The sequence below is a fragment of the Haliaeetus leucocephalus genome, unplaced genomic scaffold (assembly GCF_000737465.1).
Source record: "Haliaeetus leucocephalus isolate CR32 unplaced genomic scaffold, Haliaeetus_leucocephalus-4.0 Scaffold317, whole genome shotgun sequence".
NCBI lineage: Eukaryota > Metazoa > Chordata > Aves > Accipitriformes > Accipitridae > Haliaeetus > Haliaeetus leucocephalus.
In genome coordinates this window covers 5284555-5308310 of record NW_010972753.1, presented here as the reverse complement: position 1 = coordinate 5308310, position 23756 = coordinate 5284555, and the positions used below count along the sequence as shown (strand labels likewise).

The 23756-nt window shown below is 37.0% G+C and overlaps 1 protein-coding gene across 4 annotated transcripts in view; it reads right to left on the bottom strand.

Annotated features, from left to right (window-relative positions):
• The window catches only part of GK (glycerol kinase), a 35543-nt gene extending 11807 nt beyond the window's left edge, over positions 1-23736 (bottom strand). For 3 of the 4 annotated variants that reach the window (XM_010571313.1, XM_010571310.1, XM_010571311.1), the window contains exons 1-14: positions 23579-23736; positions 15613-15686; positions 14852-14958; positions 14200-14277; positions 13122-13201; positions 11958-12095; positions 11334-11443; positions 10665-10731; positions 8430-8465; positions 7737-7804; positions 6155-6197; positions 5385-5465; positions 3366-3444; positions 1401-1497 (exon numbers count right to left, since the gene is read on the bottom strand). In XM_010571313.1, coding sequence (XP_010569615.1) covers positions 1401-1497; positions 3366-3444; positions 5385-5465; positions 6155-6197; positions 7737-7804; positions 8430-8465; positions 10665-10731; positions 11334-11443; positions 11958-12095; positions 13122-13201; positions 14200-14277; positions 14852-14958; positions 15613-15686; positions 23579-23656 — 1136 coding nt within the window. In that variant the 5' untranslated portion in view covers positions 23657-23736. Of the gene's footprint in view, positions 1-1400; positions 1498-3365; positions 3445-5384; positions 5466-6154; positions 6198-7736; positions 7805-8429; positions 8466-9497; positions 9516-10664; positions 10732-11333; positions 11444-11957; positions 12096-13121; positions 13202-14199; positions 14278-14851; positions 14959-15612; positions 15687-23578 lie in introns of all 4 variants that reach the window. The other variant, XM_010571312.1, reaches the window with a different exon arrangement.
• Between the last annotated feature and the right edge of the window lie 20 nt (positions 23737-23756).

Here is a 23756-nt window from a genome sequence, read left to right as displayed (position 1 = left end):
GGATGCATATTCACCCATACACACACAAACACACAAAAATTCTAGTCTTCCTTTAAGAAAAGGAAATGTATGATAGAGGCTGATTGTTCTTTAGAAAATATCATCTATCACTAAAATCTTAATTCTAGTCTTTAAATTCTTAAGGAAAAGCCCAGCTGCATCAGTGCTATGCTCTAAATGCTTAAAATTGTGTTCAGATCTATTCTGATCATTAGTTGTTTCTGCACCTTCAAAGAGATTTTTGATTATGGAAATTATGCTGCATCTAACCGTGAGTAAGCTCAATTCTGTCAAGGTACTCTGAACTGCAGAGCAAATAATCATCCTTTTATTCTATTTTAACATCTGAGGAATAGTAGCATTCTACACAGAAATGAAGCTATATTTGGTGCTGGATACATGCAAGTTCAAAGACATTTTTAGTTGTTGCCGTTCCAAATATCAGCTTTTAACAGTTAAAAAGTTAAGCACTATGATCCTAAAAAGTGTAAAAACATCTAACTGAAAGATTTTTTTCTTCCCTACGTACAAAAAGCATCTAAATTTTAAAGATGCAACTACTCAAAACCTTGGAAACAAGATTTTCTTTAAGATTTCTTTTCTGACTTTAGGAAAGCTATTTTATATTTAAATTTGTTATGCTTCTGTTACTCCCATGGCATGTTGTGATTCCAGCAACAGGAGGTGACCTCACAATAGCAGAAAAGACAAATGGAAGGTTATTGTTTGAACAAGTAGTTCTAACTAGTACCAGCTAGTTAAGTCTTAACAACCAGGAATGGGACTTGAAGGAGAGCAGAAAAGAGTATTCAATAGACTGGAAAGAAAGCTGGACATAAGGGGAAGGAGAGGGAGGAGAAGTGGGGAGGAATGAAGTAGCCTGTATCATTTGAAATAGTGAATGCAGCAGCCATGGGAAACTGAGCTCAAAAAAACTAATCAGCACTAAATTCTTCATTTTCTACTTTTGTTGCCTGACAGCTCACAGGTATGCAGATGTCCTTTCAGAATCAGAAATGTGTGAAGAAAAAAAAGCTGGCTCCATTAGTGGCAAGAACGACAGAACTATCTTGTACCTGTCCTCTGAAACACACAACCCAGCCCAAATGTTTCCCCTGCCCCCTGCCGCCCCCCTCCTTTTTTTGGGGGTGGTGGTGGGGGCAAGATGAGGGTGACTAGCTGAGCTAGCTAATCCTTCTTTTTCTCCCAGTAGTAGTTGCTGTTTTGAACAGATTAGATACAAAACAGATACGCAGTAGTTGCTTGAAGATACCACAGAGAATGATGTATCCAGACACATCAAAGGAAAAGAACAGTTTCACATACCTGGAAGAACTAGTGATAGTATTTGTAAAATCATTAAATCTCCCTGCAAATGCAGTGTTTAGTCAGATCCTTACCCCCTTGCACTGGGTTCCCAGTATGGTGCATACAGTCCTGAAAATGCTGGCACAAAGTAGCAGCCATAAGAAGTCCCCACTTCCGCGGCCAGTTTTTCTAATGCACACACACAAACAGTCTTCACTTAGCTTTTAACAAAGGTACCAAAACTTAAATGTGACACTTAAAAGTGTTATTATTTAAATAGGGAAAATATTCAGAATATGTTAGGTAGCTACAAAAATAATCAAGCCACATACAGTTAGAAAATACACTTCCAGCACTCTGCTTCTCATTAACTAGTTGTCCATTTGCAACAATATGAACAGAAGATGGGTTATAGGGAGTTGTGGGAAATGTAAAATACAAAATGAAAAATCAAAACCGAAAACCAAACTCGTGTACTCAATATTCTGACCTAGATTCTGTGATGTTTTCAAAGGGTATCCTGTGGGTAAAGAATGCAACCTTCAAAGCAGTCCAAAAGGTCACATTTACTTGCATTTAAGTCAGGGCAAGCAAGTGAAACTGGATCAAGACCAAAGGGAGTTAAGAACTAAATTCCCATTAATTTCAAATGGATTTAGAGTTCTAAATTCTCAGCTTACGTATATAATCACAAGGCCAGTTACAAGGAAATCCGAGGTTTCTTAATATCTGAGTAATGATGTTGGATAGCTGAGCTCCACAATATTAAAATATTTGTAATTTTAAAAATTATATTAAAACATCGAGAACTGCAAAGGAAGTAATGCTAATGTGCAGGTCCTTCATAAACAAGAAAGGAAAGTATCTTTTTTCTGCTTTTGTAAATTTCCTCTGCATTGATCAGAGAAGCATAGTAATAGAGAAAAGAGATAGGAAAATTTATTCAAAGTCTTTTTAAAATGGTGCTTTCATACAGACTCCACCTAAAAAAGGAGTGAAAGGAGAAGGAAGGACATGTTCAGGGAAACAGGAAGAGATGATGAAGTCCCACATGACACTAAGAACACTGACGAGATTAAAGTTCTTGAAACTCAAAACTTCCAAAGGTCTAGTCAAACTCGTGAAGCCAAGAGGTACTGTAGTGTTTCAACAGCTGGTTAATTCACATGACAGTAGTTTATATTCTTCTGTATGATCTGCAAAGCTTTCTTTACAGGCTGATGTTTTAATTTTTGCTTAATCTTTGAAGTTTTACATAAAATTTGAATTCTGAATTTTTCCACCTTTGAATAAGATATCAAATTATTAAAAATATGTAATGAAATGTTTTTTAATCCTTAATCTCATCAAGTCAGTCACTTTCAAACTGTTACACTTGCATGCTTCTGACATTTTCTCCTTTTTCAAAGTTTGATATATTCCTAGTCTTTATAATGTCACCCACCAGCTTGTTTCAGTTCAGCTCAAGCAGAAAACATCAGTTCCCCAAATGCTAAAGGATTACTGTATTCTTAGCCAAAACAGATTACCATCCTCCACAGTTCCTGTAAGAGGCAGCTTTGCAAACTGAAGTCCCTAACTTAATGGATATGAAGCCTTCTACATAAATCGTTGCATATGTAGGGCCTCCGGTTCTCATGTTTATGACAGGAATGAATATGTAGGTTTAGGATCAAATATGCTCTGGCTTCTGTAGCAGACTTACATAGTCTTGGCTCTGGAAAATTCAAAATTATAAGAAACCAGGAAATACACTGTACGTATAGTATCTTCCTGAATATCTGCTTGCTAGGGAAACTACTAAAAAGTACAGATTGCAATACAACAAAGCTGACAAAGGGTTTCAAAGACTGTATTGATATGCTGTATGAAACACATATATCAATAAACAGTGATTTCATGGATGCAAACCAAATTGTCCAAACATAGCAAAATATATATGCATCTCGCAGCTTTTCTTGACTTGAATACTTTGAGCTTTCATTCAACATTAGAGACAGCAAGACATTGGAAAAGAAAATTAAAAAACTAAACAGCTCCAAATTGTGAATACTCACCAACTTCCTGTGAAGTCTTAACAATACCTAGATTGTCCCTTAGCCAACGAACAACAGCACCAGCTATTGCAACAGATCCCTGAAAGAAACAAAATCACTACAACATTAGGAGACAACAACTGGTAGCTTCGTGTTCCTTTTTACAGGACTGGAGAGGAGGGGTAGCTGCGGCCTCCAATTGCAGGCTTACAGTCACAGCTTAAAGCACTCCCAAGAATGCTCACAACTAAACCACAAGTTTCTTGGCAGCTGGAGACTGCCGCGTAAAAATGGCAGCCTGTTACACAGGCTCCATGTAGAAAAGGTGCATATTGCGTGATTCTTCTCATGGGGGAGAGTTACCATGACATTTGCTAAGCAGTCTTCTTGTCTCTCTAATTTAGGTCTTCTCCTGAATATACAGTTATGAAGTCCAGCAGCCTTAGCCTTCTTTTTCTGACAAATTATTGAAGAGTTATTACGATTTTTATGCTTTGATTTAACAAACCAAGACTGATTATGTCTAGAGTCTAAATACAAATGCCCAGAGAGGCAGAAAACTTAGGCACTTGCATTTGCCAGCAAAATTGCTCTGTTGTCTCAGTGAACGGCCCTGAATGGCTCCATCATATCACAGATGAATGGTATGGCTCCTGTCTCACTCCAAAGTCCAAACGGACTTCTCTTCAAGACAGTCTCAAGTTTACTAGAGTAAGCTTCAAGTAAAATGGGAAGAGCATTATATTTTCATTCAAAGCCGTTGCTAGAAGGAGCAGGGGTATTTTCTAACCAGCTAGCTATTACAGTTACAAGCTATCAGTTTAAAAGAAAAGGCTGAATCTGCATTTTTTGTGTCTCTGGAAAGTGTCTTAACCAGCAGATTGTAGATGATTCTAGCATGGATACAGGAGAAAGGACACTTAATATCTTCTGTTGAAGCCATTTCTTCAGCCAATATCATTAAAGACTTGGAGATGAGGAAGAAGCAAAGTACACATGCATGTGTTTCAGCATGCAGAAATACAAATCACTCTCAAGACAGTACCAGTTCTTGCTTCAAGAGCATGGGTTAAAAATAAAACAAACCTCTCGCACACCGGCACAAAATGAAAACCCCAAAGTTTGCCAGAATATGGCAAATGCGAGATCAACTTTCCTTAGGGAAGAAAAAGGAAATGAACACAGCCTCCCACATCCTAGTAAAGCACTGTAAGCCACAAACTATTCTCCCAGTGAAGAAAATCCTGTGTGTTGTCTTTGTTTCACATGGAAAACATAGGCTCTCTACAAAATCTCAATAGCAGCAGAGAATTCAGTATGCGTGTTTTGAGAATAACTATTAGATCAAGCCCACTAAGCAACACAGATAGAAGAATAATCATTCTGTTATTCCCAATGAAGCTTTGGTGCCAAATAGGTGCTCAGCTGATCTGTGCTTCAGAAGCAGAGTTTTAGAACAATGAACCCTGAAGTTAAAGTAAAAATCCAATTTTCTACAGAATTTGGATGCCCTCAGAGTTGTGTGGAGAGTTGAGAAACTAAATTCTGGAATTAGGCACCTAAGTCTTAGTAGGTAAAAAAGATCTCAATTGTTAGAGGATTCTTGTCCCAGAAATCTGGTTCAGATTTTTTAAAGTTAGAAGTAAAATCCATTAGAATGAAATAAACTCCAAAGATATTTAGTTATGACTTTTATTATGAGAGGACTTTTCCCCCTCTTTTTAAATCCAATTTTAGTATAAATTTTTTTATTTATATGTAACATTTATTAAAGATTTGAAAGACTGTGTAACAGAAAAAATGCTTTAGCCGTCATGCCCTGAAAATATAAATGATGCAATGTAGAAATATTTTTACTAGATTATGTGATACAGATTGAAGATAGGGATAAACAAAACCACACATAAGCCTTGAGGCACACAAACTATAACACAAAGCTATTTTGATTTCCATGCAGCTGAAGATAACATAAGGATACTAGAAAACAGAAGTAAACAAGAACAGGTATCACTACAAAAAAGAAGAAATTACTGGACTTACCTCTAGTGCATAACAAACAGGTTTGTCTCTGCCCAGTTTGTAAGCTATTGTGGTTAGAAGACCATGCTCAGAAAACACAGACTAAATGGGGAGAGGGGAAAGAAAAGGTAAAGCATGAACAGAAGCAGAAAATATTTAAATACAAATATTCAGAAGATAATAAACAAGAGACAAAACCTTCACTGGAAAAAAAATGAAATATGGAAAGTTTAAACAAAGTAAACTATCAGTCACTCTGAATAAACACCTAAGACAGAACCCTCAGATCACTGGTATTAACTCTCATTTCCACAAGCTACCTCAGATCTTTCCAGCCTCCTTATGGCAAAGAATTGGGGGTCTTTAGAAGGAGATGTGAATGAGAAGGAAGCCAAAGCTTTGCATTATTTATTCAACTACAACTACAAAGAAACAATGGGAGAAAACGAAGGGAAGAAATAAAATAGCCAAGACAAGAAGAAAGGCATGTGGTTAAGTAACACAACACTCAGCACTTCTGGGTGAGGTTAAGAAACATATACAAGGAAAGAGCAAGAAACTTGTTATGAAAAGTTCTTTTCGGAAACTTACAGAGCTAGGAAATGGAGTCTTACTGAAACACCTTGAAAAAATTATTACTTTCTATTCCTTCAGATTTCCGAATGCATTTTTCCTTATCTCTAGCAATATAATAGTTATCAATAAGTTTAAGAAAGGCTAATACATAGTTGTACTCAAGATCTTAATAAGATTGTAAAAATAAAATTGAACAACTGAAAAATGCAACTGACCTTCTGACCTGTATTGCACAGCAAGAAGCATCCTGTTCCATACCTAGCATGAAAGCAAAGCAAAGTTAAACCCAGGATGTTTAAAGGATAAACTGTTACTGTAATTCATGAATCCATGACTCCACTTTTTGCCCCTTGAAGGTTATGTTACCATTAGCTAATGATAAAACCACCCTCAAAAAGTTTATTTAAATGCAGCCTGGAGCTGAAAAATCTAGTCCCACACCTCTCTCTCTGGCTATTTCTTGTATAGTAGTTGATCAAGGAGCAGATATGGCTGAAAACTAAGTGTGAATTCCTCTTTGGTGGTAGTGTTTACCTACTTCAATTTAAGCCGATTATGAAAGCTACTTTATAAAATAAATATTTCACAATATTAAATTCAAGCTTTTAAGGGGGAAAATTTAAGAAACTTTGTTCCTGTCACAAAGAAGACGGTTTTCTTTAAACATATTCAGTTCAAAAATTTCTAAAAATGGCACATTTCTCATTCAAAGACCACATCACATATATGTGTGCATACATACACGTATAAGGACAAAGTTTAATAAAAGGAGTACAAAATACTTAAAATCCACTCTAACTTATTCTAAGAAATTATGAGTTCCCTACCTTTTTAATGCCCTGAAAATTAATAGCTTAAAATAGTACTGAGATAGCCTTCAGTTACATTTGGAGAGAAAAAGGGTAAAGCAACAACACAAATAGGTTAAAAAATCTCACTTTTACCTTTTGGTTTAGCTGGCTTTTTTCCAAAAGGTCTGTTGTGTTATGAAAGTATTTCTTACAAAAATATTTTTGATAATATTACCTACAATCATGTTTGTTATACTAAAATACAAGGCCACTAACCATTAAATTTGTGTATAAATATAAAAGATAAAGTGAAGGTTAATTAGCAACAAGAATAGATTAATGTGTAATTAAATCTGTGAAAGTCCCATACTGTGTATGTACCTACATGCTCAGTTAAGCACATAGTTGTAAATGGAACAGTAAGTCATTTAAGCAGAGAGCTTTTCCTCAAATGAATGTTTGATTACACCAGTTGCCTGATTTAACTGATCAGCTATTTTAAACAAGGGATACTAAGAGGCTGAGAAATAGAAAAAAAACAAATGTGAAATTCTCCACACTGAGCTAGACACAGAAGCAAAACTAAGCACTGCAACCAAAATTAACCTTTCCCATCTAGCAATGCTGTGGTTTTTTTGTCATTCAGGTCTATGCAATCTAACTCACATGGCCTGTATTTGTTTAACTTTAGGTCACAATTTAAATGATACTGCAACTGTTTTAATCTGTGTTTGGAGAATTTTAAAATGAAAAACCTTCTGTCACACAGACATATTTCCTCACAATGACTTTGTTCCAAAATATACCTCACAAGCCATGTAACTTTAATATCTTCACTATTTATAAAAGTCAGGACACTCTTTACTTCGTAGGTCAACACAGTCAAAAGGTAGAGCTGTAGTTATGCAGTAACTACAAAAGCATTTGGCAGTTAGCTTGTAAGAGAACATAATACTAAATTCAAAACAGAACAGTGTGTTATCTTACAACTTTCATAATAACTTACGTATTTTTTGCCTGCCCATCTTGAAAACACATTTGCCCAACAAGAGCAGCAGACTGGTCACCCAAGCACTGGAAAGAGATTGGGTTTTTTTTTAGCAAATGTCTGCACACGAATGAAAAAGGAACATGAACAGATATAATTAACTATAACTCTAATCTATTAGGAGCATGCAGATAATTGAAGGTAAGGAAAAATCTATAGAGACAACCTGTGCTTTTTACTACCCTCCCCTCTGTAAGAACTGCAAATGAAATGTGTGGTGCTACTTATGGTGAACAATTTAAAGAAATCAAATTAAAATTTTCTATCTTTATGCATGTTGTATTGGAAAAAGCTGAGAATCTGCCCAACATTTCTAGATTATGCATATACTGAACTCCTTTTATATATAAAGCAGAGCTTGCTTCTATTTTGTAATGTTGCTCATTTACTTAGAGATCCTAAGTTTCCAACAGCACTACACATATGCATTAAAGCCATCAGCTGTATTTCCACAGCCAGACCTTAACTTAGTAATGAAGATCCAGTCAATTAATAATTCAACTTCAAAAGTTAACTTCATGTTTAACATGAAGTAAAAAAACATCAACTGAATTTGTAGCAGGATTCACCCATCTTAAAGTTCTTTCAGTGAAGATATGTTCATTCAGTATCAGGTCCTCATGCCAGAATCTGAATTGAAATAGGACTTACCCCGGAAATTGGTACACCTGTCAAAGCTCCAGATTTCTGATTCGCAAAAAGAGAAAGAAAAGTTCCAAATTAGCTTTCCATGACTACAGTTTAAGGCAATGAAAAAGAAGCTAAACTTGTAATGCTCAAAGGAAAACAAAGAAGGGTCACGTAATCAATGTGGTTCAGTTCAGGTGTACATTGGACTTCAGCTTAATGCATCTCATGCCTAAAACACTAAAAAACAGAAAGCAGGAAATTTACAGGTATACTTTATGTCACCTCAACAGTTCTTAACATAAATTTTGTTGAAATCATACTGTACAGAAAATTAGGTTCAGTGTAATCTGTGCAGTCAGTGTCAAGTGTAAAATGCAAAAGTGCAAAATGGTAAAGTCACTAGAAAAAAACGTGATTGTGATGACACACTAAGCAAAGACAGATGCCTCATTTTAAGACACAGCATTTTAAGTCTCATATAGAACTTCTTCCAAACACAACCATGCAGTTTTTCAGTTGCGTTCTTGTAATAGGTATCATAAGAAGTTTACATCCTGACAATTTTTATTTTTTTCTTTAGTTTCTTTGTGCAATTGTGAAAATGCATTTTCATGAGGCCATACAAGTGCATTTCCAATCTGAATCTTTTTTTCTTTAATTCTCATTTTAATTAACTGGATTTAAGGTAATTGAGTTTATAAATGCAATAAAACCCCCTGCATGAATCTGATGTTTCACTATAATAGAATGAATATTTGTAGACAGAATGGCCTGCTTTTCTCATTTAAAAATGAGACATAAAATGAGACAGCCAACATTTATTAGCCAGTAGTTTTACTTTTTACTTCACTGTAAAAAGAAATGTTTAACAGCAGCCTGCAAATTAAGGCAAATGCATACATCAAGATTACATTTTAGAAACAACTTTGGCATGAACTCTAATTGTAATATCTCAAATTTGGAAATACCCGCCAAATTTATTGGTCTAGAAAGTGTGCTTTTACTAATCCTTAAACCAATGGAAATGCACAGCATCTGAACAGAATGGATAAGATATAGGTGGTCAGCCTAATGGAAGACTCTACTCACCAGGCTAGGACAGATTTTCTACAGTCAGCAAAAGGAAGAAAAAGAAAAAAAATGGAAGGAAAGGGGAAGAGAAATAAAAGTTCACATTTAAATTGACCAGCTATTACGTTTCAGTTGCCAGGTAGTATCTTTTTCCATTTACCTCAAAAATTCAGCTTAATACAACTCACTCTCATCTGACCGTCACATTAATAAAAGTCAGCAATGACTTCCAGTGGCATCTCCATTAAGAGATTAGCAAAAATACTTACATTTCAGGCAAGTAAGAGTTATATTTTAAATAAAAATCTCCATAACTTGTCTTAATTACAAAAAGCCTGTATGTTCTTAGTAAACAATAGGGCAAACTATGAGGAAAAAGAATGCAAAATCACAAAATCCAGTTTATCTGATTCTGAAGCTAATAAATTAGATGTCACTGATTCAGAATAGTTGGTGCTGCATCAAACTAAACTTGAAACCTCAGCCCCATGAAAACAATTAATGATTTACTCCTAAGAAATATTCACAGCTGCACTGGAAACAGTGTGATTAAAAAGACATCATGATATTAAAAAATATTTTTTTTTACTGAGTGCTATGTAAATATACATGGCAAGAGAAGTTTATTTTTCAAAAAGAAGGCAATTCAAGGTGTCACTTGTGATTTTCCAGTTCACAGAAGCTGACTAATCTTGCCTTCAGTTATTTGGAAGTAAGACATTACACGTCTTGTCCAGTCTTCTTAGATCACAAAGACTTCCATAGCAATTTTCATCTCTTCTTTTCAATTGTACAAGAAGTAAAAATATTGTGCTCTAATTACAGCAATCTCATTCTTTTAATCTACTGATTATACATTGCATTCTGATGGGTAGTTTCTAAATCAATAAGTAAATGTAATAAAAAATCAAATTGTTATCCTTATTTTTATGTATGAATAATTATTATCCTTATCAAAAACCTCTCACATCTTGCTTTGTCTATTTGACACTTAAAAGAGAAAACAACAAATATTCAACTTCATATAATATTATACAAGAGTAGATAATGACTTACTAATCATAAATCAAACAACAGTGGTCTAGAAAAAGCCACTAGTCTTAACCTATGGAAATTCTGGCAAATCTATACTGATGTAGTTATATTTTTACAAGATTAACTTCACATACACACAAGCAAACTTACCATCAGGCCATAAATCTCAGAGGAGCTTCGTACTTTTGGGAGTATTTCCATAGGAATATCAAAGAACCTGAAAACAATACAAAATAGTTTATATATATGGTCAGTGCTAAATCAGAAAGCATTTTGCATTTATTTCCTTCAATAAGTTTAAGCTGTAAAGAAAAAAAAAACTACAAAAGGAACTTTGATTTCTAGAGTTTAATCCATCACTGTGTGTTTTTCCACTTGTTACAGTATGTGACACTGAATTATGGAGGAAAACAGCATATACTTGAATATTTTGAAGACTTATCCAAATCTTTCGTGTGGGAAGTCATTCCTCTTCCAGCAATATCTTTATAATATTGTTGTTAATAAATTTAAATTTAAAATAGAGACACTATCATTGTAACTGCCTTACAAATTTGATTAAGGAATAAAGAAACTATTAAACGTCATTGTTTCCATGAACCTGTCTTCCACCTACAGGAAAAATCTGCTACTTTTAATTAATCCAGGCAGTTGTAATTTGGACTTCTGGATAACAATGAATCTTAATTACTAACAGTAAATACAACAGTGATTGCTGATCTTAGTCTAGATAAGAGATTCTTACTATTAAATGAGTTTCTTCACAGATCACTTGTAGAATCTATTTAAATAACAGTATTACTGAAAAACTGAGCTTACTGGCAGAGCTCAGGATCCCATTCCAAGGAATGAATGTTGAACAACATTGTTCTACTGGCATTGGTTACATCTGTACAGTGAACACCTCCATTCTTTCCACCTGTCAAACTCTGAACAAAATAAATATCAACAGTATTTGCCAAGAAAACAGATAGGTTTATTTCAACACATTACCAAAAAAAAAAAAATTCTAAATTTACAAAGCTTTCAGCTTGGGACTGGGAACTCTGATATTTCTGCAACAAGTAAAAAGGCGGACCTGTTATAGCAGAAGAAAGGCATGAGAGAGGTAATAAGGGTACAACAGTACCTCCTGTATTCTTATATTGTAAAGGTGTCTAATACACCTTTCTAAAGTCCAAGACTTTTCCAAAAGCATGAGCAAAATTTTACAGCAACCTATAAGTGGTAAATTACACATAAGCACCTACAAAAAGAAAATATAGTGATACAGGGACAGTAAAAGTTCATATTGTAAGGAACTTTGATGGAATTTCTTTAGTAGCTTGTATTGACATCACTGTGTGATCAGTGGGCCTCATGTGTCACTGTCCTTTGCACAGGAATTTGCATGATATGAAAATTAATTTTTAAAAGAGTGATAATAAACTCACAAATACATACCCATATAAGCCATGAATCAATAGTCCCAAACATAGCTCTTCCATCATCAACTGCTTGCCTAATCTCTTCCACATTATCCAAAAGCCACCGAAGTTTCACTGCACTAAAATAAGTGCTAAGTGGAAGACCAGTCCTAAACTGTAAAATAAAAAAAAAATCATTTAAACACCATGCAAGTACCTTTTCCATGAATACTGTAGTTACATATAAAAATGGTGATAGTAAGTGAAAAAACAAAGACACAAACCTCAGAGAAATTACACAAACTTGTTATTTAAGTAAGTACTAAGCATACAATACACAAGTCTGAAAATATGAAAAACAAATGACCAGTGCATTAATGGACAAAGATCAAAGCTGATCTAAATGCAGTTCAAAGACCATTTACATGGAAATAGTTGTTTGCAGAAGTCCTGTCTTATCTAGGATATCTGCATATGACTAGACAGCAAGTAACGACAACAAAAATGAGCAGCATGACACAGGAAAGATGGAACTTGTATCCTACGAGAAGTTAAAAATCAAGTAAGTTTATATGCTTTTTGACATCCATTTCCTGCCTATAGGAAAACATACAATATATAAAATATATAATATTTATACAATAAATCAAGGAAAATATAAAACAAAGAATTAAGACACCTTTTTGCAAGCATTTATTTTCCAAATTGTTATATATATATATACACTCATATAAAAAAAAGAATGAAATTGCTGTTTATAAACTATCTTCCCAGTTCTCAGATTGGTTGCAATTAATTTCAATATTAAGGCATAAGATGAGAAAGGATAATATATTTCACATCAATAAATTATTTTCCAGACAGTTCTTTTCTACTTGCTCTCAATTTCTGTGTGTGATGTTTACTTATCATTGGATAGGTAGCACATGATTAAATCTCACTAACGATTAGTCATTTAACTCCTCTAGTGAGAGATGTAAGGAGTGTTAACCACTGACTTTGAGGAAAATAAACACTTTTCAGTCTCAGATTGGTGTATAATATTATGCACATTTTTTATTATTTGACAAGCTAAGAAGTGACTAGAAGCTACAACTGACTGACTTCGTTTTGGGGAATTTTAAGCACACATCTCCAAAACATTATATACCATAGCAATAAGAGTTCAGCTACTATTTAAATGTTCTGGAATATCTCTTACCTTAAAATAGGCTTTGTTTTTTCCTGGAATTCTTTTAAGAAGCCGTTCAACTGTTGACTGGGTTCTCAAGTCAAGCCACACTAAAAACATGAATAAAATTAACTGATCAACTGATTTAATACACAAAAAGTGACATGTACAAGCTGCTTCTACAAAACTAGAGCTCTTGCCAGTAAATTCCTGTCTTTATATTTAGCTTTTCATGAGTTGAAAGAATACTGTATTGCCATTGATTTTAAATGCATTATTGTAAAAATTAAAAATTGTTAGATAAACTCATTTGATTTAGAAGAACAAACAATTTGAGAAATCAAACAGGATTTTCCACATAATAGGACATATACTTTTCTCTGTCAGAGCATAAGCAAATGACTAATACTACGCTGTTTAGAGCAGATGACTGTCATTAAACTAAGAGGTTAAAACAAATAGCAGGTTGATTATTTACTATTCCTAGGAAAACTTTGAACTGGAGTGCTATGTCAGAGTTATCAAGGTACAGCTGGGCTCAATATAAAGCTGTTAACAACATATATTTGAATATAGAAGAGTCCTGGTTTTTCAGTGATACTATGCTAAACTAAATCTGGCACTTGACATGGCCTAAAAGAGTAAATCTAGACAATTACCATTACTCAGCTGACATAATCTGAAAAGCTAAGGTAAGTTAAAAATAAAACTCCAAATCAGTAAGTACTCATGAAACCTACTTAACACATTTTTCCTTTAAAGTTAAATCAAAAGCATCCCGAAAATTTAGCAAGCTCCTTCATTTAAAAGGAACTGATTGGGTGTAAGTCAGAGCTTCATTACATGCCAGAGATGTACAAAACCCCTCAGGAACATTGTTTTTTGTTAAAAGTCCATGAAGTGATTTATTAACTATTAAGTAATAATTTTAACAGAATATTTTTTTTTAATTGGACTGGTGTATACTAACACAAAGTTTATGACACAGATATTAAAAAATCAAAGAAGTTAGTAGGCTAGGCCACAATGAAGTCTGTACAGGAAACTAGGAAAGCATTTTTCTATAACACACTCATGATATTACATATTCAGAAAGTATAGTAGTTACCAATAGCATTATAAAGAGGTTCTCCAGTTGTCTTGTCCCAAACCACTGTTGTTTCTCTCTGATTGCTGACTCCAATGGCTTCAGGACAAAATAGAAAGAAGTATCCTTTTCAGAAGGTTTGTTTTCCCCTTTTGGGGGATGAGGGAGGGGAGGGAGAGGTGGAGAGGAGGGAGGAACAGGTAAGGAGAAGAGGAAAGTAAATGGGAAATAAAAAGCTTCCAACTTTTTCATGTTATAATCTAGAAATATCACTTCTAAAAGCTCATCATTCAATTTTTGCTGCTTAACAATGTTAAAAAAACTCTCTTCTTTTTTTGCCACAAACTGAGACAGCAACAACACTGACAGAGAAACTAGCTTTTCCCAGTAAGTCCTAATTTAAATTTCAGAATTTCTTCATTCATCACTTGTCTCTGTGACTTTGCAAGATTAGGTTAAGTCTACTTTGTAGATTCTGCATTGCTAATATACATGAAGGACTTGTTTTCTCATTATTCCTCCCAAACAAACTGATCTCAATTCCAATTTAACATTTCTTTGAGGCCAGCACATGCTACCACCTTCCTATTTATTGACTTAAAGACTAGAGAATTTGACTTGCTCAACCATGAGTATGTTAAAGCCCTCAGTTACCCTTAAGTACTAGGAATACCTTTTATGTTAGTGATGTCTATGTTTAGTTGTTGCAGTTTCTCACAGGTCCTTTCCACACATTCATGGACAGACTTCAGTATTTCCTTTGGATCTTGTTCCACCCATCTTTAACAAACAGTAGACACCAGTTAATAAAAAGACAAAAAATTACATTTAGGGAAAAAAAGAAATTCTAGTCTGAAAATCCAGCCGAGTATTTTGACTTGATCTTAACTGTAAAGTATGTTTTACATATCTAGAAAAAGTGTCATAAATTTCAAACCCTTTTTAAACAGTAAGCTGCATCTTCCCAACAAAACCATCTGCAGAAACCAAAGAATTTTGTTTTGTTTTATTCTATACAGAGGGCTTTGGTAGCAAATGGTAGGTCAGTTAAGAACAAACAAACAAAAAAACCACCTCAGAGAACAAACTAAGCAGTTTCTATGGACTAAGCTGAAGACTACGATTAAATTGTAAAAATGAGCAGCTTTACCACCTAAATGAGACTTTAGTTTTAAACCTTAAAGTTTAAACTTTAAATATGTTAATGAGTGATCAGAGTAAAACACCAAGTATTTTTAGTTTACATAACTCAGAGCACATACTGGACACCCAAGGTGAGGTTTTTTATGCCATTTTTCCTACCACACAGTCTTCTATAGCAGATACTATGTTCTTAATAATTATTAATCAACTTCAGTTTTGATCATTCAGAGATAAAAATACACAAGCTCTACCAAAATGTAAACAAATAAAAAACCCACAGAAAATTCATACCCTTCTTTAGGGAATTTCTGCTGTATCTCAACCTGATGGTGACTCAAGAGCTCTGCTGTTTTCGCATTAAAAACCTGCAAATAAATTACACAACAGAATTTTTTATGAAGACAGAAGTTGAAACAACAATAAATTAACATTTATTCTTTTGAACAAACACAGTGCTGTGATAATTGATAGCCATTTTCTATCATCAAGCCAAATATCCATATAACCTGGGTTCAGATATATGAACTTTTGTGATTAAGGTAAGCAAAGAGTATTTTGGTAAGCTCTTCTGTGAATTATAACTGCTTTTTTTTTTCTTGATGGATTGGGAAAGAACCACATTTTTTCTTGTGGAGGTTGCAGAAATTAAACTAATTATGCATTTTAGAACATACCTCTCTGTAAAATACCCGCTACTAGTCATAATAACATTTCTTTAGTTCCTGCTCTGATACTCTAATGCCAGAGCTATGCCTTTTCTTGGGTTAGCTCACTTTTAGGGAGAGTGATTTTAAGAAACAGACAATCACATGTAGTTTAGAAATCACAGAAGGGACCAAACTGTGAAGACAGAAAAAGCACCTGGGTGGAACCCAGTTTGTTTCAAAGCAAACTACAGATACAGAGCTTACGAACAATCTGACAAGAAAAGAACGTCACTGCAGCAACATGATACATTAAAAAAGAGAAGAACATGCAGAAAAGTGACTTAGATTTGCACATACTACAATAAAAAACAGCAGAGTAGAGAATCCTGAGGACTATACTGATGGCTGTTCTTAAGGAATCACGAGTTAGAGGCTCTGCCTTGCAGTAGAAGCTCTGCTAGAATACACAACAATCTTCATTAACCATCAGTGGCCTGTTTCCAAAAGTAATCTACTGTGGCCAAGCTAAGATGACACCAAGTAAAACATCCAACTTAACTGCACAATTAGTAAACCAGCGTAACTAACTGGGCAACGATGACATTCCTGGGAAAATGGCTCTTTCTCACTAACACCATTTAAAGTCTTTTCCTTGAAGAACATTCAGGGACCTAGAAAGTAAAATCTAACAGCAGACTCAGGTGAACTGCACAACACGCCAGTAGGACACCTTCCTATCTTTTTATGGCAAGCAGAGGACGGTCAGATTCAGAAACCACCCTCATACTAAGGGTACAAACCCCATTCACTCTCTAGGAGACAAATGAATCTTTTCCACACTTCCTTGGTAATGCTCTCTTCTCATTCCACAAATTTTAGGAATTTCTCTTAAAAGCTTTTAATCCAGAAACTCTTGATTTCATTTAGATAAGACAGTTTACTCTGAAACTATTAGAACATTTCTGACAAAGAGCAGATGAAGTTCTGATTCTCCAGTTTCTTTGAAACCTTAAAGTGTATCTTTAGAGTGAAACCTTGAAGTTTAGAAACATTCTAGTTCTATGTTAGAATCATAGAATTATTGCGGCTGAAAGGGACCTTGAAGGATCTCTAGTATAACCTCCTGCTCAAAGCAGGGTCAGCTATGAGGTTAGACCTGGTTGCTCAAAGGCTTTTTCCAGGCGGGTCTTGAAAACCTCCAAGGATGGAAACAGCACAACCTCTCTGGAAAATACTAATTTTTCCCCTCCACTGCCCAGAAAAGAAGTCTTAAAAAGGTACATGTTCATCCTTTTCTGTTATCAGTTGGAAGGTTTACATAGAAAAAGCAACACTGTATTCTTTTTACCATATTTACTTGTCTGTGTTTCATCTACCAGCTCAGGCCTGATGTGAAGGTATCCCAATAAAAGGTTAAGCTCTGTCAGTACTACATGTTTGGAGGGAACTAGTATAATGGGATATGGGTCTTAAAACACTGTGCAACATAGTTAATAGGAGAGATTACGTTCTGCATGTATGCAGCAAGATTTTTTTTACTTGAAATTGCCTTTCTGCCAAAAGCATAGTAACTTTTACTGTTTTTATAATAAAGATAGAAGACTTTTTATTGAACCTGTGTGTATCTGACCTACTAACAATGTTAAATATCATTTGATAACCATTCACCATTAATCATTCAGTATTCCTCGAAACAGAAGGCAGTGCATAAGGATTCCTACTGTTAGCAGGAAATAAATACAGATTCAATTAGACAAGGTCATTCTTTGAACCTGGATTGTGTGACCTGCAGATAATAAAGGGTGAAGCTCTAGCACAGCATGGCTTTTTGCCTCCTTCTAAGCAAGCTGTTCTAACAGCAATAAATTCTCAACAGAAGCAATAACGCTACAAATGCATAGATTTTTTCATGCCCATAGAGAAGAGCTAGGTAAACATGCTCTCCTAATCCATCACGAACAAAACCACAAGCTTCTGACATCCTCAACAAAAGCAGCAGACACTCCCTGTACCTCAGGGCAAGGGATTAAAAAGTTTCACTGAGAACAATACCATGTTCTACAGTGATAAATAGAACTCTGATACAGGAAAAGATGCCAAACATAAATGAGTCATTACATTTAAACCTAGAAGACAATAAACAAAGTAGGGAATAAATAGAACAAATGGGACCTCCCCTCCTTCCCTGCTCCTCCACCCCCCCAAAACCCCTCCTGCCAGAAAAAAACCCCAAACCATCCTTGTTTCTCTCTGACAGTGGTGAGAGGGAGAAACAGGTGACAATAAGTATGAGTAATTCAGATAAGGTCAATACATTCCTGTCGAAACAGGTTTGAAGTGTATTTCTGTCACTGCTTTCCTTCTGTTCATATTCATTAAGAACTGGTTCCAGTTTATGATACTGATCTCTCACTTTTTGTAGGGGGAAAAAAAAGTCGAAGTCAGTTTTGCCCTAATTTTATCAGCAGTAGTCACAAAAGAATTGTCTAGGCTATTTGGACATGTAGAGCTATCTTGAACAGAGATGATTTGATGAAAGACAGTGAAAACCACCAGATACGTACTGAATTCTCCGGTGAGAGATTAAAGAAAAGCAATAAATAACACCCTCCTTCCACTCCCAACAAATTATCATACAAAGAATTAGAGCTTGAGCCTTGAATCTCAAGAGTGGAGGAGAGAAGAAAGGCCTACTTAGCTATGCTGTATATAAGCAAGCAGACAAGCACAAGCGCCGATCCCTTAATTCAAGCTCTTTATAGGGTCTCTAATATAATACATGACATCACATGAAGAGGTGCAAACAGTTGCATGGTATTGCATTGTCTTCATCATTTTAGTGGAAAAGAACTCAGATGAATCAGTTGTAACAATTTTCAAAGAATGAAAAGAAATATGAGACAAACTGAAACATGAGGCTCATAGAAGTGATGCAAGAAGCTGCACAGCTGAAAAGACAATAGTGAAAACAGATTTTAGAAGTAACATTTCATGACTCTCAAGCTTTGCCATGTAACTCTGCTTGCAGTAAAGCTACTTCTGTTAGCCTATGCTGTATCTTCATGAGTTTCTGTTAAGCTGGAACAGCTATGGCTTTGCAAGCAAACAAGCTCAGAGCTGGAGTTCTGAAATTGCATTGAAATAACCCAACTGGGGGAAGGATGACAAAAAATAATTCCACCTTTGTATTTAACTAGGATTAGCAGGCAGTCAGAATTTATGAATAAGTACAGTTTAACAAGTGTCCTAGAAATTATCTTGCTTGGAAGGCTCCTGATGAACAGACCTCCCTCCTCCCTCAAAGAGGTGCTTATGATTAGGGAATAAAAAGCAAAACTACAATGTATTTTAAGTAATAAAAGCTAAGAGTTAGGGAAAAACTGAAGTATTTGCAATACTTCTAACCCTTCTTGTTAGCTATACAATCCAGTTTTGCTTTTTCTCAAAAGGTCATGTTACTTCAGTAGAGGGGTGAAATGGATTCCCCACTGAAGGGTAAGCTCAACGGGTACTAAGTTTTTCCTTATCTAAAAGCAGGTTTTGCTTACTGAAAATAATGCTTACAGTGCAATATAGCTTTATTTGAATGTTTCTTCTGGAAGTGAAGTAAAGGAAGAAAGAAATATTCCTCTGAGGTGGAAAAAAAAATTGTCTGTGGCTGACTGGCAAACCTAGAACTTGAAGTACTGTATACGTACTTCACTGGATGCGTACTTCACTGAACACTTTGATTCTTGCTGTTCCTGGATAAAAAGCCAGAAAGACTTTACCCAGCAAATACCTTTCAAGAGATCAGGCCGTGGTTCAGCTGGCCATTAGCCCCTGATCCCAAGACTTTTAGCAAAATAAGTTACAGTCGATTTTTATAATATGATCCTTGAACAAAATAAAATGGAACATGAGAGATGCAAATATTTGGCAAAACATCTAGACCAGAATTTAGTCATCTGGCTACACTTGTTTAGCCTAGTCAATTTATTTTCCTGCTTGCCATCTTTAAGAAAATGAGCCTGAAGCAACTGCAGTGGTACTTAACGCACTGCACTCTCCCTGGTAACTCTGAATCTGTTATCAAGGTTCAACCCAACTTAACAGAAAAGTTGAGATCTCAAAAATAATTACAGTTTATTTTGCAAAAGCAAGTAGCTTAGCAAAGAAAAGATCCAAATTAGGATCCCCAGAGGGTAAAACTGTAGCATAAGCTAAAACTGTACGTGTATTGTGTGTGAGAGGCAAGGATAAATAAGGAGTGACAGTAACAGAAATGCACCTAAGTTCTGGTGCTTCTTTATCATCTGTGCTCATACAGCCTCATTCACATAAGCAGTAGAATCTCTCAAAACTTGTGTCCATACACAGAATAATTAATTCTGGAAGGAATCTCTGGAGGTTGTCTAGCCCAACCCACTGCTCAGATAAGCTTAAATTTAACGTTAGACCAGGTTGTTCAGGGCCTTTTCTAGTCAGGTGTTGAGCATCTGCATGGAGGGAAATTCCACAGGCTTTCTGGGCCCCTGATCCAGAGCCCCTCATAGTGAAGCATTTCTTCCTTACATCTGTTTGAAACTTCACTTGCTGCAACTTGTGTTCATTGCCTGTTGTCTTTTTCTGTGCACGCCTGAGAAAAGGCTGGTTCTGTGTTCCCTACAAACTGTGGTTAGATGGCCAAAGACACACCCTCAGACTTCCCTGTGACAAAACAACCCCTGATCTCTCAACCTCTCCTTGCATGCCTTGTGCTGCAGCGCAGTGACCATGTTAGTGATCCTCCGCTGGGTGAAATCCAGTTCTTCAGACTCTCTTCCTCCGGGAGGACCAAAACCAGACACAGTGTTCTGGATGCTGCCTCCTAAGTGCCACACAGATGGCAATAATTACTTCCTTTGATCCACAGTCTGCACTTTTCTTAATGTGGTTAATCTTCACCACTACAAGGACACACTGCTCACTTATATTCAACTTGCTGTCCAGCAGGAATCCAGGTCCTTATTCACCAAGCTGCTTCTTAGCCTTCTATCCCAAGTGCTAAAGTTTGCTGAACTTCATGAAGCTTCTGCCAGGCCCCTTCTCAAACTGGAATTCCAGTCAACTGCTCCCCCCACTCTGTGGTCATCTGCAAACTTGAGAGGGCATTCCAACCCATCCCCCAGGCTGTTGAGGAAAATACTTCGGGGTATCAGCCCTTGCTACTGACTGCTGCAGAACACCACTTGTAAACTGGCCACCTGTAATTGTAAATTTAGACTCTGAACTGTTGACACTACCCTTTGGCCCCAAAAGACCAGCCAGCTTTTCACCCAGACATCTTTAACCTGGTCAAAATCCAGGTTAAAGATGTCTGGGTCCATCTTTAAAAACTAAGTAACAGTTGCACTGTGCTACTGAATAGACATGTGCAAAGTAACCAACAATTTGATTTTGACTGGTGACTTGATGAAGATGAAAATTGTTGGAAGCACTAGAGAAAAAAAAATGAAGAGCTATCAGTGACAAAGCTATGCAAAACAACTAACACAGTAAAAGATCGAGAGGTAATAAGAGAGCCAAGGAAACAACTCAGGTAAAAAGAGCACCGCATTAGATTTTGGCTTAGTCTCTCTTCTAAGCGTGGCAATCTCCTTCCAGTACAGAATTCTCCAGATACATATGTTATTATCTGAATGACTGATGCAGCTTGCAGCAGGCCCCTGCACACTTTGCCCTCTTCTTCCACCCTACCCCATGTTCTGATTTAATTCAGATCTATCTTTTTTGCTCAAATCCACATAACTTTATTATCATAATAGTTTGATCACACTGCCAAGTTTAAGACAATGCATTTTGAAATTAATTGAGAGAAACCGAGACGGATACAAGAAGAACTGAAGAGTGACAGACACAATACACTTTAAAAAAAAAATAAGGAAAGAATTATGACCTCTTATTTATTTGTGGGAACACCTGAATCCTCAGAAGAAACATACCTCATGTGGACAGAAAAAACCCCAGCTGTATACAAGCCATTGATGAATGCATCTAGCATAAGAAATTCCTTGTTAGAAGAACTTGTAAAAATACTTGTAAAAAGAGCTTGAGTATAACTTTAAAGCTTGCAGTGTCTCTTTTAGTTCTACTAGTGTTATCCTTTTAGAAAGATAACTAAGTTATCTTTCTAAAGATAACCTTTTAGAAAGTTAAGAAAAAAAAGTTAACTTGGCATACATGTAAAGCAGATAGAATTTATCTTCAGGTGTTACAGGGAACTTTTCCAAATTCACTTCTGAAAAGGACTCCTGACTGGCATTCAATACAGTCCGCTGGTGCCATTTGTCAGTTTGTAGTTTCTCTCCACCCCCAGATCTGTATTTTGTCATTTGACAATCCCATGAAGGTCGTGATATTGAGTAATAATGGTAACATAGGTCAAGAAGATATTCTAGTCTCCTGCTTCATGAAAGAACATTCCACATGGGAGAAGCATTAAAAAAAAAAAAAAAAAGAAAAAAGCAAGGGCATTCCAAAACATTCATCTTGCCCATTCAACACGGTGCACACTTGACAACTTTTTGTATCTAGTCATTATCTCTATTCCACTTCCACGGTGGAAATTATCACTGGGATCTAAATCTAATTACCGTGACTTACTGACTAGGCAACAGGACATTTGTAGAGATTTGCAAGCAGGAAGTTTATATAGTAAGTTTCATATATAATAACAACATTAGTTACTGTCTATTGCATAAGATAGAAATATCTTCGATCCTTGAACTAAAGGGCTTATATATGTGATGAATATACTCATCGCCCCATCCTTAAACAAACTATCTTCCTCCTGTGTTTAAAGAAGCCCATCTTTCGTAAGGTGTACAAGTTCAGTCACCTGAATACGTACAGTGCACAGGATGCATTGACATTAGGGTTGTAGCCTCCGGAACTGCAGCAGTCACTCCAACAGGCCCGAGTAGGTTTTAGAGGGGAACACAGCAGAGTCATTGCATTGTTTGAACACTAGCTAATCACAGTCACTGAACTCACGCCGATCTATTCCTCCAGTGCCTGAGCACCTTGTCCATTCGATTTCATTCAGGGCGAGATACCCGACCGATTTAAAACACAGCCTGCTGGAAGCAGCAGGATTTTGCAGCCCCCCTCAAGCAGCGGCCAGAAACGCTGGCCTCCGCCTTGCTCAGGGGGCCGGGCAGGCACTGCTAGAACCGCCGCACGGCCCGCTCCCCTCCGTTCTCCCCCCTCCAAACCCCAGCGCGGCGGGAAGGCGACGGGGGTCTGATCGCCAGGGGACAGTGTCCGCCGGCCGGCGGCTCCGCCACCCCCGTGTCCACCGGCGCCCGCTTCTCCTCAGGGCCCGGCAGCCCCGGCCCGCCGGGGGACAGAGGGATGCCGGCCCCGGGCAAGGGAACGGGAGCCGGGGCAGCGGCAGCACGGCGCTGCGCCGGCCCGCTCCCCCCTGCCCTTCCCCAAGGGCGCAGCGGAGGCCGGAGGGACCCCGCGAGGATGCGGGCGAGGGAAGGAGCGAAAGCAACGGCTCCCTCCGGGCGGGGGGCCCGCCGCCTCGCCCCCCGCACGCCTCAGCGCCCGGGGGCCGCCCCAAAGCCCCCCCCCGCTCTGCTCACCAGGAAGCGACTGGAGCTGGTGCCCTGATCGATGGAGCCCACCAGCGGCCCCAGCACCATCCGGTCCGAGGCGGCCATGAGCCCCGCTCCGCCGCCGGTCGGGTCCCCTCAGCGATCGCCTCAGCCAGCGGGTAACGGCCGCGCCGCGCGACACCGCCCGGGCAGCTCGCGGCCGGCG